Source organism: Mastigoproctus giganteus, chromosome 9, assembly GCF_048544385.1.
Source record: "Mastigoproctus giganteus isolate SK-2022 chromosome 9, ASM4854438v1, whole genome shotgun sequence".
Taxonomy (NCBI): domain Eukaryota; kingdom Metazoa; phylum Arthropoda; class Arachnida; order Uropygi; family Thelyphonidae; genus Mastigoproctus; species Mastigoproctus giganteus.
The window spans coordinates 135,123,794-135,140,126 of record NC_143583.1 but is presented as its reverse complement, the minus strand read 5'-3'; the positions used below and the strand labels follow the sequence as shown (position 1 = coordinate 135,140,126).

General features: G+C 38.4%; 1 protein-coding gene across 1 annotated transcript in view; it reads right to left on the bottom strand.

Annotated features, from left to right (window-relative positions):
* The window catches only part of LOC150080758 (QRFP-like peptide receptor), a 76,294-nt gene that overhangs the window by 44,411 nt on the left and 15,550 nt on the right, over positions 1-16,333 (bottom strand). The window contains 1 exon segment of the mRNA XM_090381166.1: positions 7,084-7,398. Coding sequence (XP_090237292.1) covers positions 7,084-7,365 — 282 coding nt within the window. The 5' untranslated portion in view covers positions 7,366-7,398.

Below are 16,333 nucleotides of genomic sequence, written 5' to 3'. Positions count from 1 at the left end.
ACCTAGCGGATTTATCTAATATACAGTCGGGGGATCCCGGGACCCCGTCGGGCGCATGACACAAATATAAACAGCGCTTAGCATGAAGTGACCATAACAAATATTTATTTAGTAATAAAATTTGCGGCCCAACAGGAAATCTTTGCGGCCTAGCCGTGCGTGGACCGCACTTTGAGAAAAGCTGCTGTAGAGACTAAACATTGGTTTCACCACTTCAAGCGTCAAGTAAGCAAAGTGGTGGTATTGCACCGGTTGATGAGAGTGAACTACCACCTAGAATAGTGAACGGTATTATAATAACAATACAATAAGAATTTTATTAGTGTTTGTAATAACTGTTGGTTTTCAGCATTTATTTTTAAATGTTATATATAATTTAAATAAAAAGAAATGAAACAGATGCCAGTAGCATGACAAACCAGTAGAGCGAGGAAAAAAACAAACAAAAAACCCCTACATAATAAAGAAAAAGTGTCTGGGGGAGAGCCAATTAATAAAATACCAAATAACAAAAATTTTTAATATGCCAATTCAAGTTTAGCGGAGCCCTGAACCACCAGGTCCAAATTACGCGAAATATCACTGAAAACAGACTAAAACTAACTACAATGCGTGACCAAAAAATTAAATAAATAAAATAGACCGGCCATTATGCTCCATTTCGATGGAGGACCACAACGCCAATAATGGTCAGGCAAACACTGCATTTCGAACATTAGACAAATCCGTTCATCACCGAACCGATACACCAATCGAACCACAATTGCAGTGGATTGCAATTGTGGTTCGATTACTCCTAATACCCACATGGCAGCACCATACCGCTGACAGTCAATGTTAAATAATATATCTGAAAAAAAAAAAAATGGGCTATATATATAAAAACTGTAAACATATAAACCTTTTTAACAAAAGTTTTAGTGGCAGATCCGGAAAGAACGTTCAGAAACATCCTCCTCCCCAGAAGTTGAGTAAATTGGAACAAATATTGCATATTTTATGATATTAAGTTCAATGGCAACTATTCATTTTGTAAGTACAGTACATTGTATAAAGACTGGTTAAAAATTCGATATTAATTCTAGCTAAATTTTTTGGTTGTAGATTATATACACAGAGTCATCACTGAATTATGACCACCTACCACCGTTCGCACACGGATAACAGCTGCTGTTTGCCTAGGTATTGACTCCACTAGATGTCTGAAGACGTTCGTATAGATCTCCACCCTGTGATGTATGCAAGATTTTCTACAGTATTGGAACAGATGGCCATTGCGTGTTTATGCGCCTCACTTCCCGTTTCAAAACATCCGACAGTGTTCAATTGAATTGAAGTCAGGCGAATTTGGTCAATCAAGATGGGTGTATATTCACTGTGGTCCTCGAACCACTTGTGCACAGTGGTCCCGATGATGCCGATCGTTATCACCTTGGAAGATCTCGTTTCTGTCGGGGAAAAAATGCAGCATGGTAGGGTGCAAATGGTCTCCTAAGAGCTGCTGGTAGACATCACCAGTGAAATGTTGGTCTGTGTATGCACCAGAGGTCCCAGTTCTTGCCAGAAAAACGTGCCCCATATTAAGTAAGCCCGCCACCTGCCTGGATAGTCCACCATACCCGATGGGTACATGGACTATTTTTGCTTGCGTCACACATGAAGACGTTCGTGGGCGTGTTGCGCCAGGTATTTGGACTCATCCGACCAGCACACTCATTCTAGTTCTCCAATGTCTAACAGGCGTGTTGTTGACACCACATCATTCGACAATGATCACTAGTGAGTAGAGGGTGTTTCTTGGGTCGTCTGCTGTAGAAACCCCCATACGTCTGAGTGTGCGGCGCGTCGTCATTTGGGATATTGTATTGCGGTGTGACCTGCGTTGATCCTTCGCATACCACGAACATTCACCTTGCGTAATCCTTTACATTTATGTCGGCAGGAGGTGGTTTGACCCGTTTGATATCATTTTTGTACACTTTAACCAAAGTGGGCCATGAAAAACCTTACAAGACGTGCCGTTTCCGATAGGAAGAATCCGACGCACGAGTTCCCATCATCATGCCCTTTTGAAATTCCGTGATATCCTGACTACGTCCCATAACTGCTACTTTATCACTTGGACTTGCACGACCAGATGAAAATTAGCTGCTGGTGCGTACGAAGCTGTTCGTCTGTTTATACTGCGAACTCTGCGGCAAAGTCTATTATAGATGGGGTGGTCATAATTCATTGATCATTGAGAGTATATCATCATCCTTATATGCCTCCAGAAAAACAGCCTGGATCCGCACGTGTAACACAAATTGCTACACATGAAGATTCGAAAAGTGCCCAAATAGTGGTAAGGAAATTTGTTCTTGCGTCCTGCGACTGGCTTCCAGCGAGAATCCATGTGGTCTGCTTACTTTAGCATTTTATCTGTTTTGGCCCCTAGCCAAAAAAAAAGGTTGACTGGCAATGGGTACACTTCCTCTGTATGCAAGGTGTGATCAAAACGGTTGCGGACTGACTTTGTATCTTGAAATTGTAGCCTCGTAGCAAGTTGCTATTTGTTGCAATATGTTCGGTGACTCAAGTAGACATAGTAATGTATGGATTACCCCTTTACTTGCAGTCAGTCACTCAGTCGAATAGGTGTTTTATGGATTTCGTCGCATTTTTCATGTAACGTAATTTACGTGTAGTTTACACGTAACGAATTTGTATCAAAATTTGATACAAATTGGCTGCTCATAAAGGGAAAAGTGCTATAAAAATAAATAAATAAATTTTCTATTTATACTCCGGGACGACCACACGGTCAGAGGAGTTCACAAGGTTGAGAAAATACAAGAAACAGCACCGTATTCAGCAGTCACGGGCTTGAACCCGGGTCACTCAAGACACGTGTACTTGTGCGCTTGATCACTCAGCTACGGCGGCATAGAAATCCACGAAATGTTAAAATACCTTTTGGGGAAGATGTTATGTGTCATTCGAAGACTTTCATTACTTTTCAAAGTTTAAAGAAGGTCTTCTTGTCCGCCGAAGATGTTCCTTGCTTTGGCTGCCCTTCAGCTTCAAAAACCAAGGATTCCATCGCTTGTGTTAGTGGTCTAATCAGGAATGATCGACGTTTAACTATCCGCGGAGTTGCTAATGAAATTGCTATTTCTTTTGGAAAATCAATCAATTTTAATACGTTTGGGTGGGTAATGCGATGTATTTCAGCCGAGTCGTTTGTGCCTCGCGTCCTCACCGATGATTATACGTGAGAGCGACAAGACCTTCAAAGTGCTACTGCTGACTTTATTTTTTATTCTTCATTATTGCTTTATGACAAATCATGGGGGTATAAATAAATAAATGAATTTTCTTTTTACACTCCGGACGACCACATGGTCAGAGGAGTTCACACGATTGAGAATACAAGAGACAGCACCTTATTTAGTAGCCACTGGCTTAAATCCCCGGTAACTCAAAGCACGTGTACTTATGCATGATCACTCGGCTACAGCGGTGTTGTCTGTGACATACCCCAAAGGCCCAGTGCTCTCAATGGAAGCCCTTCTCCAAGGCCCGAAAAAGACTCCTGATCAAATGTGAAAATCATGCTAATCTTAATTTTTGAGTCATAGACGTGCATTATGAATTTATGTCGCATTGTTAAAGCAGAACCAGGAATACTATAAAATAGTTCTATGGCGGTTGCGCGCTGCTGTTTAGAGACAACAAAATAAAAATAGATTTCTTTCAATTGGCGCTTGCATCATGACAACACCCCTGCACACTCAGCGGCTTTCCATTTAGCCGTAGCCGAGTGGTCATGCACAAGGGTGAATAAGTACACGTGCCTTGGGTTCAAGCCCGCCCGTGACTTCTGAATACGGTGCCTTTTTTTTTTTTTTTTTGTATTCTATCTATCTTGTGAACTCCTCTGACCGCATGGTCGTCCTGGAGTATAGAATCTTTTGGAACTGTTTGATTGTCGTTTGGAGCATTAGCAGCTAAGGCCATATTACTCCGGGATATGCGGTGGTAATTCCCTGACCTTTCCGTATTTGGTGGTGACGGACTCGAACCCCGGTCTAATCAAGAAGCGTGTGCTACGCACTGCTGCTCCTGGCTACGGAGGCGCCTCATACTAGTCTCATTTAGCTTCTTGTGATCCACTCCCCAAAGCTTAAAGTTCCCTTGAAAGGGCATAGAGTTGCAACGACTGAGGAAATTATTCAGAACATGACACAGGAACTATTAGCAATACAAAATAACTTTATCAAGAATTCTTGCAGAAGTGTTGGAATTGGTATAAAACAGGGGTGGCCAACTTAATTTGAGATGCGATCTAATTTTTTTTTCTTCAAAATATGCCGCGATATATCCTCTCAAGAAGTTCATTGCATGTGGTTAAAAAAGTTAAATCAACACATTATGCAAAATGTTGTTTATACATTTTAAAATTAAATGCAATTCCGAATTCTTATTTTAAAATCATGCGTATTTAAATTTTTAATTTGTGTAGTTTGTGTCATCTTCCAAGCTTTCAAAATCGGGGATATACTGGGGATATATAAGGCCAACAGGAAAGAATCTTCTGTATGCGCAAGTCTGTAAGGGTAGAGCAATTCTTCATCTTCGTTTGTTTCAAATACGAAAAAGCCGATTCACGTAGATATGTGGAAACAAAACAAGAATTTAAAAGTTTACTGCATTTTTTTACATTTGCGTACGTTTCTCGTCAAACATATTTCCAAAAGTCTTTTTCTGATGATCTGGCTTTTAGGAAGATATCGTTTCGCAACGTAATAATTTCATTTTTCAAGCAATATATTTCTTATCAAGTAATGGATAAGAAATATATTGAATAATGTTCAATATATTTCAATTGTTTTAAAATCACTGAATCTGGTTTCAAAATCATCATCCACAACTTTCTCAATTTCAGAAACATGTTTCTCACTATTAAATTCATAAACAGGATATTTTTGCAAATGATCTTGTATATTTGCAAAATGCTCGAATTATTTTTCTTTGAAATTCTTAGCCATTGTCAAAAATTGATATTTATATGCAAAAATACTACTAATCATGTCACCCACACTTATTTTTTCCTTGTAATTCCAAATTCAGATCACTTAATTTACTGCTAAAATCTGCCAAAAAAACAGCCACCTGACATCTGTGTCAGGTGGCTGAGTCAGATCTGTTTCTTTTTCATCGAGTTGCATTTTGAAAAGTCTCCTTTGAAGAGATTATCCTCTGATGGAATTCACGATTTTGAAAGCTGTGTCCATAACACTTAGTATTTAATCTTTTGCTGGCTAACGCTTGTTGGTGGATGATACAGTGATAACTCAAAAAAAAAAAAAAAAAAAAAAAATCTGGGAATTCTTTTGGCACAATGCAATGAATCCGTTAAGATGCCCCGTCATTGCTTTAGCTCCATCTGGTGTTATTGATACGAGCTTAAATAGTGGTAATTTAATTTTTTTTTTCAATAAAATTTTTGAATGCGTTAAATATATCAAGACCTCTAGTTCTTACCCAGCAGTTTGTCTAGTGGCAGAATCATCGAAAACCATACTAATAAAAACGAGCAATTGAGCTGTATCACTGACGTCTGTAAATTCATCTAGTTGGGGGGAGGGAAAAGGACACGCAATTGTTCGCTCACATTTTTACTAATTTTTCGACACTTTGTATCACAGTATTTCAGAGATAATTGCAGCTCTTGAAGAGCACTTTTAATTTCATTTTTGTTCTTAAAATTTTCAAAAAGAATGTTTTTTCTAAAAATGCGTCCTTGATGAATTTACCATCAGAAAACCGTTTGCATTTTTTTGCAAGAAAAGATGACTCACTTTAAATTATGCTACAGTTACTGTTTTAGATTGTAAATTACGTGTCACGAAGAAATTTTATTGTCCGAATAATCTAGATTTAAGTTCTTTTAATTTATTTTTTCTAAAGTCACTATTAGGCGGAAAATCCGATTGATATTTACCATGGAGTGTTGAAGTGCCTTTCTAAATTTCATTTTTTGGGTATAGCCAAAAAAGGAAATGCCTGGTATAGCCACGGAAGCATTGCAAATCAAACACTTTTCTTTTATCATTACAAAAAAGTAATCTAGTTCCTACTCTTGATGAAAATGATACGTTGTACTCTTTTTCGTGGTATTCATTTTAAATCAAAGGGTATTAAATTAACGTATAAGTATTGTCCAGTTATTAATATTAAGTGAGCTAAATAAGAATTCGACACATAAACTATGCTCTTCACAACGTAACTGCGTGAATTTTTACTAGACAAGCGTAGCGGCTGTGCGGCGACAAGGTAGTCACATGCCTCAACGGATTTGTAATAAGCATATGCAGCGGGGCGCATAATAATAATAATAATAACAACGTTTAGATCTTGACTAATCTATTTTTTATATATTGACTAATCTATATTTTATATATATTGAAAAATTTTTGGTGATCGACCAAAATTAAAGCCGCGATCGACTTGTTGGCCAGCCCTGGTATAAAGTATCAGTAGGACTAGTTCAATGGAGATCTAGCCGAATAACCGGTAAACTTGCCAAATATTAGTTCAGTCCCCGAACTTCTTGATCACACCTCATAGAAAGCAATTTGGATGTTATTAAAAATTACGATTATTTGTTCAAAAATATTGGCTTCTTGACAGAAATTTGCTTTTTATATTTAACGTTCAATATTACTATACCTAGATATGATTATTATAAAATGACAATTTATAGTAAAAAAATAGATATTACTATAATTAGTTGAATAATAATATTAATAATTGCTCTGAGTCTAATTATTCTTGGAGTATCCGAATTCTCTTAAAGAACCGAGAGGGGATAAAAAAAAAAGGCCTCACTATAATTTAGCGTTATGCGTGTATTTTATATCGTCATTTGATGCATTGTTTTGTATTCCAACATTTCGGAATTATTAACTTTGTCATAAATTGAATCTTTTCCTATTTATTAATCAAATGATAAAGTGATATCTGTAATTAATTATACGAAAAAAATATACCGTTTTAACTTTTTAGAATAAACTTTTAGTAAACAGGAGCGCCACCTACCTTCACTGGAACGCATATTAAAATCACCAACAAATCAGCAGATGCCAGACTGGACAAGAAAATATTGCTTATCGTGTGCATCCGTCTGTAACTGATGACAGTGTAGATGATGAGTATGTTGCCCAGCAAACCTATAATTAAGGTTACTCCGTACACAACAGCTGTTGGAATTAAATCCTCCAAGAAGAAGGTGTTGAAAGCTTCATCTAAATCATACTCGTATACAGGAGTCGAATTATCGGTATCTGAGATGTCAGAATGGGTGGAAATTTCAGACGACATATTGGCTATTGGAATTCACTTTGTCAATGAAAACTGCCAAGTCAGAAAGTAAACATCAGATTAGTAAGAAATAAAAATAAAAAATTACTCAAGAATAATATATGCTACCATGTTTTATTTAGGATCAATTCGTTGTATGCTGTGTGTGACACTGTGTATGAGACAATTTATTTGGTGGCGACGACGATTCGTTGAATGACATTTGGTGGCTACGACGATTCGGCGAATTCTTTGGTAGTAGTATTCAGGGTTATGGCAGAGCAAGACAGAAAATGCAATTTTTTTTTAACACTCCGTGTTGTAAATGGTGAATTTAGTGATCACGATACTGTTCTTGATATTTTTGATGGAGCGTACTATTCATTTTCGTTTTTTAATGCACATTCTGCATGTTTTTTTTTTTTTTTTTAAAGGAGATCCTGTTAAAAAAAAAAAAAAAAGTGACACTGGCAGATTAAAGGTTGGGATACAAGAGAACCTTGTTCGCGCTTTCATTTCACTTTTGTAAGTTGCATTTTTATTAGGAAATGAACATGTGGGGGGGGGAGTAGTTCCAGAACCCAAATTTGAGATCATTAATGGATGCGGCTGGGTAATGCGCATCTTCTGGCGTGCGTTCGATTTGTTAGTATCTTGGATGGGTTAAGGGTAAGCTTCCCTGGAGATTGTGTACGGGTCGGAATTGGAGTCCTATTCCCCTACATGAAAAAGTTCTTTGGCCCAGTTAAGCGTTTTCACTAGGGTCTGTGGCAGCTCTCGTCGCTCCTGACTAAGGGATGATATGCCAAAAGATATTAGTTAGCATTAAAGGTGTTACAAAATGGACTGAATCTGCTGAAATAAGCAAGTACTCACTTTCCAATCATAGGTCTTCTGGACCTATGAGAAGAATCGACGTGAATCCTTTTATACAAAATAAATGGATAAAAAAAAATATACTATTTTCTTTCTTTTTTTTATAAATTTCTGCATTTCTCCTAAGTCGTTAAAATTTCTCTTGTTTCTTAAACATTTAAACTTTACTGATTTTGTTAATTTCTTATCTTTGTGATACACGTTGTCGTAGCTACCAATTTCAGCAAATTGTCACATACAGGGAAATGTTATTCGCCAAATTGTTTCGTACACTGAACTGTCATGCAACGAATTTATGTGGACCCATTTTATTCAAGTAAAGAAATTCTTTTTATATAAGCACTCAGTTATTAAGGTAACTATCAACTTATTCAAACGATAGATGCTGTTTGACAGTATAATAGTATCGGGTTCGAATTCTGTTGGAGATTGGACAATTTTTGGATTCGAATTCCTTTGGAGATAGGGCAATTTTTGGGTTCCAATTCCTTTTGGAGAATATAACAATTCTGAAAGGCCTTCTCAGTCGCATCTGTAGTTAGCAAATCTCACATAATATAATACACATATTGTCGTGGATGCTACTCCGTATAAATGACAACTCTCTCTCTCTTTGGCAGTTACATTCTATTTACGATAACGTGCTTGACCTATTGAAGTTTGTTAAATTGTGCATGTGAGTCCAGGGTGGTTTCCACATAGAAAATGAGGAATCCCAATTTTCAGTATAACGAATTATATGAAGCGCAGTGTCATCAAGGTAACAACTTGTATGTAGTAAAAGGTCTGACGTAGCCCAGTGGTCAGGAGCGCTAGTGCATAGCACGCGTTTCTTGAGTGGACCGGGGTTCAAACCCGTGACTACTAAATACGATAAATATTTGTATTGACGATTTATTGTAAACTCTACTGACTTGGTTGTCGTGCCGGAGTATAAACAGAAAATTTTAAAAGTATTAAAGCAACCTTACCTTTTGATATAAGTAAGGTTAGTTTACAGCTGTGTTTATAGGGTGTGTCAGTGTTATGACAGCATTTCAACAGAACAAAATCGAAATGCAGTTTAAGTTATTATTTATAATATTGATTAAAGTAACAAAAATCTCATTAAAAGGATTTTTTATGAATATTTTCACAAGATGTTGTAGAATGCCATATTAAATCCACATAATTGCTTTCATAATAATGAAAGCAATTATGTTAAAGATTAATAATGAAGTCATTAATTCTTATTATATTAAAAATTTTATTGAGAACACTTCCATAGAACCTTTTTAATGAGTAAAAAGTTACGTTTCAAGGGCTTCAAGTTACGTTTCAAACAGGCTTACAGTTGCCGGAGATTCGTTACTGTTCCAGTATGTCAGTTAATAGCGGATCTGTTCGGCAACTGTAAGCTTTCCATATTAGTAAGCCCTGATTTTGCGACGTAGTACAGTATATTTTCAGAATAACGGCACCTTCGGGTATTCAAGGTGCCGTTATCTAGAAAGTTTTGTTTTTAATGTATTTAATGCAGAAATAATGAGGCCAAATGAGAAATAGAGATTAAGAATGCAATTTTATTAACTACACACAAAAAAAAAACACAAACATGTTGACGATACAATGTTATATTCTGCCATTAATACACTTCTGCTTACGCCCAGTTCTATTTTCTTTATTGTATTGTTTAGTCTGCGCGGGTTTAGCACAATGGTATCGTCACCGTCCTTCCCACACCGGATGGAAAAGGCCGGTTTCGAATCCCGTCGATGACACGAGGAACTTTTATAGGCTTTTTTCACGTCGTGGCTGAGTTAGTGGGCCTCGGGCGTAGATAACAAGGTTCCCCCCCCCCAGAAACTGGGGGTTTTCCTCCAGTAAAACAGGCAAATCGAGCAGCGAACACACGCAATTTACAGACAATATACATGGATATATGAATTAACATTCCAGGTGACCGTAATGTAATAGTATGGATTATATCAAGTTTGTCACTAAGCTTTAATGTTGTTTTACTTTTCATCTCTGTACGAGGTTTATTAACTTCAGAAGCCATAGTGAGGGGGTTTTTAATTTAAAATAAATGTAAAACAGCTGTATAATCCGTGATATCAGTACAGAATTCACTTTGAAAATGGCGAACGTAAACAAATACGGTAATCACGTGACTTGCCGTTTTCTTTTTTCGGCACTGCAAGACATCTGCGCTGTATGTATACATCCGATCTGAATGTGCCGTTATTTCGACAGTATACTGTATTGTCTTGAAACGTAGCCTTTTAATAGTTTGTTCTCATCTCAATAGTATTGAGATGTTCTAAGTAAAATTTCTTAATATAAGAGTTATTCAGCTTTAAGATAGTTAACCACTAACGCCTTGTTCCAAATTAAACTCGATAAACTTGCAACCCGAATGTGTATGTCTTGTCTACTTAACGTACAATATTAAAATTCTACTAGCCAGTGTGTGACAAATACAGTATCTATTTATTTTTGAAAAAGTTGAGAATTACAGAAGTATATTTAATCAGGGACGGTTCTAGGATTTTATAAAGGGGAGGGGGGCAGGCTAAAGCACTGTTCCGGGGAATCATTATGTAACAGGTAAAGAAATTGCCATTATTTTGATTATGGGGCAATAGCTCCTTTAGTCCCTCATCTTTGACAGCTCTTGATTGAAACTCATACAAAATTAAGCTTAATGAAGCAAGATAAGAGTAATTTATTTTCTTAATGGATGCCTTAAATGTATAATCAGTTTGTGTTTATTGATTACCCGAAGGAAACTGAACAGAGTGCTATCAAGTTTATTTGAGTTTTATGAGCATTAGCAACTAAGGCCATATTGCTCCGGGAATATGCGGTGGTCATTCCCTGACCTTTCCGCATCCTCCGTATTTGGTGGTCATGAGCTTGAACCCAGGTCTAATCAAGAAGCGTGTGCTACGACCTGCTGCTCCAGCCCACCCGACTACGGAGGCGCCTTGTGCTATCTTTATTGTATACAAACATGGTATATACAATAGACCCTTCACAGCAACAATGCCAGGGGTTATCAAGAGATGATTATGAGGGATGGGTAGTGAAATAAGTTTTATGACGAGAGTTCAAGTGGGTTGAAGATGACAGGCAGGGCCGCGCCAGGCTATATAGTCGCCCTGGTGCAAACTCCTTATTGCTGCCTTCCCCCACTGTCGTTTTTCTTATATTAATTTTATTTTGCGAATTAAAAAAAATATTTCCAAAAGAATATATAATTTATAAGTATTTTTTAAACACAAAATAACGTATATTATGATACATAAAGTAAATATGTTAAAAATAAAATAAAGAAAATATATTTATATTGCTTTGGCTGTAGACAATATAAAGTATATTCAGACAAGTTAGTGCATTCAGAATGCATATTGCTTTTTTCGTGAATATTCAAATGTCTTGTTAAATATTGCCAATCTTTGAATTCACCGTTTCCAAGTGGAACTGAAACAGTACTAGCTAAAAATTATTTACAATTATAACAAAGGACAGCATTTTGCGAAATAGAATACAGTAACCAATTACGCGAAAGTGATTCACCGTTTTGTAATTTTTTTTTAGTGTAATATTCAATAGAAAAGTTTATGCAAAAAAATTTGTATTATTATCTTTTATCTTTTGGAAAATTAAATTGTTTTGGTTTGTTTTCAGCTAACATAATTCTTATTTTATTATTTAAATTCTGTGGCCATTTACTGGGATCACTAAGTGAAATTAATTGATCTTGTATACCACTATTGTGATCTTGTTTATTTATTTTTCAGTTTATTGTAAGATAAAATCACCCCTTGTACGGCGTGCAAGCCAGAGGTGTATATTTACAATGCAGAGGATAAACTTACAAAAATATTTACAGTTTAGTAATAAAGGAAATGTGAATTAATATAAAAATTTTGTTCTTCATTTCTGAATGTCTTCGTAGAAGAGCATTCGCAACACTAAAATTTATTAACTTCGTACTCGAATGTTGTGATGAAAGCATAAATCAGAGTATGTACTAAAAGACTGTGGGTTCCAACTAGTAGTGTTGTTTGTTGGCAGATAGTCTTTCTGTAGGCCTTATTGGAGCACAGTTTTTCACAGTTAACCTGAAACCAGTTTAGGGTTTATGGTATTTAATGGGAACATCCTGTTTAAACTTTTCATGGAGTTTAGATTAGAGCAAAGTGGCTTAATTTGCAGGCTGCACGATTGCCTCTGACTTCGTTCACTTTCCTCGTCACCCGAATTTGCTGCACTTGCACCCGGCGTTTCTTGCTGAATTGGAATGTCAACATCTTGGACAGGTGATAATACACGTGTTTCAGTTTCTTCATGAATAGTGGTAAAGTATTTTTGGTTGTTCTTGGTTGTGGCTGGATGTGCAGAAACCTGGTAATCGAACTTGCTTTTTTTTTTTATTTGGTCGCTTTTCATTTTTTTTTTCTTTTTCTGTATTTCATAACAAGAGAGGGTCATTTACTTCCGTCAGACATCTGAGCAATATTGAAAAAAAAAAAAAAAAAAGTTTAAAATTCATTTTTTGTTAATATAATATACGACAAAACACATCGAACTTTTAGTCTCCTTAGTTTTTGCCGTCTCTTTTAGTGTTTGCAAAACATTGGTCTTTATCGCCTCTCAGTCTTTGCCACCCTGGTGCAGTACACCATTTGCACCACCGGGTTGGTGCGGCTCTGATGACAGGTTTGTTATAGTTTGTTACTTGGTTTTTAGGAGCATTAGCAACTAAGGCCATATTGCTCCGGGGATATGCGGTGGTCATTCCCTGACCTTCCGCATCCTCCGTATTTGGTGGTCACTGGCTCGAACCCCGGTCTAATCAAGAAGCGTGTGCTACGCACTGCTGCTCCTGCCCACCTGTCTACGGAGGCGCCTGAATGGTGACAGGTATTAGTAAGACCAAATTATGCAAGGAAGAAGACTTTCTCTGCATAAAAAATAAATAAAATAAAAAAATAACAAACAGTGTATTCCCATTCCCACAAGTTAATAATCTAATTCCTCTGAATTTAGTCAGACAGTGCCTCTGCCAGGTTGCGAGGCAACTTATTCCTTTGTTCGACAACCCGCTCCCCTTGGTGAATCTCATGATATCCAATCTCCGTTATTCTCAGATATTTTATATTCGTGCCCTCTGGTCCTCATCTCATATACAAGGGCGAACAGACTTTCCTTATTCATTTTACTCAAAACCCGCCGACGCCGTAATACAACTCAATCATATCGCCCCTTACATGTCTAGACGTCAACTTTGCAGTCCATATTTTCTAAGTACGTGCATCGTTTTGCGCTGATAACTAATTTGATTGTCCTTGTTTGAACCTCTCCAGAAGTTGTGTGTATTTTATTAGGTGCGGTCTGTAGAACGGAACTCGCTCGTTACTAGTATCTACTCCGTAATGATTTTCTTTATTGAATACAATATTCCAAATGCGGCTTTAACTATCGTCTTGTAATATTGTGTTGTATCGCCTTGTAATATTTATTAGCCATATAGTGCTAGGAAGCTGTAGACTTTTGCTACTCTAGTCAAAAATAAAATAATAAATAACTACGGAGCTTCGCCCCTTGCTCGCTTTGTTCGCCAACCCCCGCGCACGCTTTCCTACGTAATATATAGAGGTATAACGGAGTAAGTAAAATCTTTTCTACGTAAAAGACACGCCTGTCGAAACGCACTGATCGATATCTAATCTAATATATAAAAGAAAAAGTGTAAGAAAAAACTATAAAATTGTGTGAATGTTGAGTGAATGAAAGTTATTATTAATTGCATGTTCTATCTTAGCCTCTTCACTGGACAGACTGATGACTATGCAGGCCCTGTGGGGCCTCGTGGTTATCCAAGCTGACACCATGCTGTAACTTTTCCTGACTGGCATGGCGTGGAATACTGACACAGGCCATTATGGTAACCCGCAGGCCAGTTCACCGGCGACAGTGCCTACAATGGGCACTCGAGCATCGAAACTGGACCTTGAGTGATTGGAAGAAGGTCGTTTGGTCCGATGAATCACGTTTCCTGTTGCACCATGTGGATGACCGGGTACGTGTGCGTCGTTTAACTGGGGAGTGATGGCGCCTGGATGCACAGTGGGACGAAAACAAGCCGGTGGTGGCGGTTTATGCTTTGGGCGATGTTCTGCTGGGATACTCTAACGTTTACCGCCTACTTAAACATCATTGCTGACCAGGTACACCCTTTCATGGCAACGGTCTTTCCCTCTGGCGGTGCCGTCTTTCAGCAGAATAATGCGCCATGCCACACTGCCAGGATTGTTCGAGACTAGTTCGCGGAACATGAGGAAGACTTCGAGGTATTGCCCTGGCCTCCAAATTCCCCAGACATCAATCCCATCGAGGATCTGTGGTTTGTGTTGGAACAGCAACTTCGATCTGCGGTGTCTCAACCGCGGAACTTACAGGAGTTAAAGGATCTGCTGGTTACTTTTTTTTATGTGAACCCCAAACACGAGAAGTATTATAACCTATAGTACTTAGTACCGTGCTTGGGTTTGAGGTTAAGAAGACGAAAGAAGATATTTGTTGACATTGGACTTGAACTTCTGTAGATTGTAATTTTCAGGAAATACGTATGAAGGAAGGTTGTTCCAGAAAACGGCAGTTGAATGAATAAATGAGGAAGATGAAAAGTTGGTTCTGTGGGTTTGAAGTTGGACAGTAAATGGATGTTGGCTAGTGACGGCACGTGTTCGGACTGTTTTGAAAGAGAGAGCAGGAATTATAGAAGCCAATTCAGAAGAACACTGCCCATGGAAGTATCTGTAGAAGAGGCATGCAGCAGAAACAGTGCGTCTATGAGAAAGCGAGTGGAGAGACTCTGTTAGAGATGAATTCATTAATTAACCTAACTGCCCTCATGTTACTTGTTGGTACCAGATAGTACAAGACACATTTAGAAATCTTGTAGCGACCATGCCTCGCTGGGTAGAGCTATTTTGGCTGCACGTGGAGAACCAACATCATACAGTTGTGTGCAAAACTTAAGGACCAACACTATTTCTAAAGGTTACAACCATAAAATCAAACGAAACAGCCTGTGGCGATTTGACTGTGGCTGTTCAGTAGAAAGCTGGTGCACATGCAAAAATTTGAATCGTGATGAGAGGGCTTACATAAACAAATAAAAGCAGCAGTTATGTGCAAATTACCGAATGGTGAGCACGATTGTTACAGACGCTCGTTTGGTTTCATACACTGCTACAGACAACAAAATGGGCAGTGGACAACATCTGGATGACTTTACCCAGGGTCGAATAATTGGGAAGGTCGAAGTGTGAGGAGTATGGCTGCAGAGTTCGGTATCTCCCATAGCATCGTCTCACGTGCGTGGTCGGCCTTCAGAACTACAGGTACAGCTGTTCGAAGGACCAGTGGTGGTCGTCTAGGAAAAACAACACCCAATGATATGATCACTGCTATATACTCCTACAGGCCAAGAGGGACCGACAGTGGGATCCATTGCAAACCAGCTGCACAGTACGCAGGATATCGCGGTTTACTGTGGCCAGGCCACTCCACAAAAGTGGACTGTTTGCCCGACGACCAGGACGCTGTTTTCCTTTAACACCTGCCCATCGGAGACACCGTTTACAGTGGTGCATCGAACACAAGGACTGGACAGCAACGCAGTGGGGTAAGGTACTCTTTACTGATGAGAGTAGATTCAGTTTCAGCAGAGATTCTGGACGTCAGCTAATCTGGCGAGAGGTTGGCACACGGTATCACCCCGCAAACATCACTGAAAAGGATCGATATGGCGGTCGAGGTGTTCTCGTATGGGGGGGGGGCGTTATCTTGGATGGACGTGCACAACTCCAGATACTGGAAGGCGGTACTATAACCAGTGCACGCTACTGTGCTGAGGAAATCCTTCCCGATGTGCGTCTGTTCCGAGGTGCCATTGGCCCCGAGTTCGCGTTTATGGATGATAACGCCACACCCCATCGCACTGCAGCTGTTGATATTCTTTTGGAAAGTGAGGACATTGTTCGTATGGATTGGCCTGCCCGTTCCGACTGATCTAAATCCCATTGAGCACATATGGGACGCTCTGGGGAGACGCCTA